The sequence below is a fragment of the Mastomys coucha genome, unplaced genomic scaffold (genome assembly GCF_008632895.1).
Source record: "Mastomys coucha isolate ucsf_1 unplaced genomic scaffold, UCSF_Mcou_1 pScaffold1, whole genome shotgun sequence".
NCBI classification, from domain to species: Eukaryota; Metazoa; Chordata; class Mammalia; order Rodentia; family Muridae; genus Mastomys; species Mastomys coucha.
The window spans coordinates 24,395,607-24,398,310 of NW_022196891.1; the positions used below are offsets into that span (position 1 = coordinate 24,395,607).

Consider the following 2,704-nt stretch of genomic DNA (forward strand, 5'->3'; position numbering starts at 1 on the left):
TCTCTCTCTCTCTCTCTCTCTCTCTCTCTCTCACTTTTTGAGACAGAGTTTCTCTGTGTAGCTCTAGCTGTCCTGGAACTTGGAACTGTAGATCAGGCTGAGCTCAAACTCTGATCCACCTGCCTTTGCCTTCTGAGTGATTAAAGGTGTGTGCCACTACACATATACCCTCCCCATTCCCTGGCTAAGGGTCCTGCTCTTATTGACAGTATAGTCTAGCAGAAGAAATACACATGAGTCAGATAATGTGACTAGTCTGTAATTACAAGTTAACATAACAGCTACAAAGTGAAATGGAAAGAAGCCTGTTTTTCCAAAAGCATGTACAAAAGAACTTAGTATAGGAAAAGGAATAAGTGACTCATCAGCTAAGATATGGAGAACTGTTAAAGAAAAAGTTACTGCAGTTTTCCAGTCAAATCTCAATATTTGTAGGATATAATTGTCTCCTAGCCAGTGCTAAAATTCGTAAGTAAAGTATTTTAAGATGTTTCTTTGGGGCTGGAGAGATGCCTCAGCAGGTAAGAACACTGGCTGCTTTCCTAGAGGTCCTGAGTTAAATTCCCAGAGCCCACTTAGCGTTCACAACCATCTATAGGAGGATCTGATGCCTCTTCTGTCATGCAGGTATAGGGTCAAATAGAGTACTCACATACAAACATATATAAATATATATATTTTTAAAAAGATGGTTCTCTTATTCTGAAAATTATTTTTAAAATTATTTTTATTATAGCAATACTTTGTAGTAAAAACTACATTTAAACCTTCTACAAAGATAGCTATTAAATTTTGACATTTTCTTTTAATTGTGTGTGTGTAATCTTTTTTAGATCAAACTATATCAATGCTCATTTCTACAGCTTTCTTTTTTCACTTAACATACGGACTTTTTTCTTACTTCCTCAACTGTTCTTCAGAACCATTTTTAAAGGGTGTGCACTGGTCTACTGAATGGAAATTTTAAGGAGTTAATGAGAAGGTTCAGTTAAATCATAGGCTGATACATTATTTGATGTCATTACTGTTTTAAAAGAAATGCATTAACTCATAATGCCAATGAAGAAAAAAACTGATGCCTTTGACTACAGTTGATTTTAATTACTCGAGAAGCACTTTCTAGATGTTTTAGGTAGCAGTTGCAGCTGCTAGGTTGCTTCACATTTTTCTAATATAAGCAGGTAGTCAAGTGTAGTCTACTTTTAAAGATTTGTTTTGTCATATGTGTAAAGTGCTTTTGCTTGAATGCCTTGTGTGTGTATCACATGTGTGTCTGGTACATCAGGTCAGAAGAAGGCATTGGGTCTTCTAGAACTAGAGTTACAGGTAGTTAGTTGTGAGCCACCATGTTGGTGCTGGGAATGGAAATTTTAAGGGCAGGGAAAAGTGATCAGTTGTATAACTTTTTTTTTTTTTTTTTTTTCGATACAGGGCTTCTCTGTGTAGCTCTGGCTGTCCTGGAACTCACTCTGTAGACCAGGCTGGCCTTGAACTCAGAAATCCCCCTGCCTCTGCCTCCCAAGTGCTGGGACTAAAAGCGTGTGCCACCACCACCTCTGCCTATATAACTGTTCTTAATTAGTATTAATTTAATCTGTCAGGTTTTGCTTCTCTCCTAAATTATTCTATCATATTAAAGGAGGAATTATTCTTAGTTTATGTTTTGTGGAAAGAATGCTTTTATTGGGTGAATAGATTTAAATGAATCAAAGCTTCAGAATTCTTGAACTAGACAACATTGTTTCTACTTTTATTCTATATCCCTAAGTTAGGCTCACATATTAAACTTATTGAGCATTCTCTAATCGAAATGTTAGGATGTAAGGAAATGTTTTTTTAAAGAAATTGAATAGTACTAGGAAAAATGTTTGGTTATATATTTAGAAAGTTTTCCCTCCTTCTTAGGTTTATTTCCAAAGTTGAAGAAGTATTGAATGACTGGAAACTCATTGGACACTCTCTGGGAAAGCCATTGGAAAAGGTCAGATCTGTTCGATTGTATCTCTAAACTGGTATTTACTTTGAAATCTTTATTTTTATGTCCCTTGTTACAAATAATGCATTTGCATTAAAATGTTGAATTTTTAAGTTGTATGAAGTCTTATGAACATCAAATAGCATTTGGAAGAATTTGGATTTGAATTTGTAGCAAATGATATATGTAGGATATTTGCAAAGTTTATTGATTGATTTGGATTTTATTGTGATAGGCTCCCACTGTGTAGCTCTGGCTGTCCTATAGATCACTGTGATGACTATATGACTAGGCTGGCCTCGAACTTACAGAGATACACCTGTTTCTACCTCCCCAGTGCTGGGATTAAAGGCATGTTTCACCAGGACTTGCTTGTGAAACTTTTTTTAAATTACAAAGTTTTATATATTGTAAATTTCTTTATATGGTTTTATTAATTTCTTCTGAGTTTACTTTTCTCAAAATCAAAGTTTTCCTTTAGCCAGTTAGTACTTTTTCAATTTTTTTAAAATTGATCAGAGAGAAATTGGACTTACCAATAGTTCATTTAGTAAGGAAACTTCTTGGTATAACAACTTATTATGTAATTACCAGCTATAGTTACTTTACTCAGTTTGTGTTGATAATGTGCTAATAAACTACAATTTAGATGTTTCCTCAAGAGAATATTTTGAGAATAGACTTCTCAGTTTACTGAAGGGATATAATTTGATCTTAAGCTTATGTAGA

The 2,704-nt window shown here is 34.4% G+C and overlaps 1 protein-coding gene across 1 annotated transcript in view; it reads left to right on the forward strand.

Annotated features, from left to right (window-relative positions):
• Positions 1-2,704, forward strand: part of Rab3gap1 (RAB3 GTPase activating protein catalytic subunit 1) — a 66,431-nt gene that overhangs the window by 3,633 nt on the left and 60,094 nt on the right. Inside the window, exon 3 of the mRNA XM_031381055.1 lies at positions 1,906-1,981. Coding sequence (XP_031236915.1) covers positions 1,906-1,981 — 76 coding nt within the window. The remainder of the gene's footprint in view (positions 1-1,905; positions 1,982-2,704) is intronic.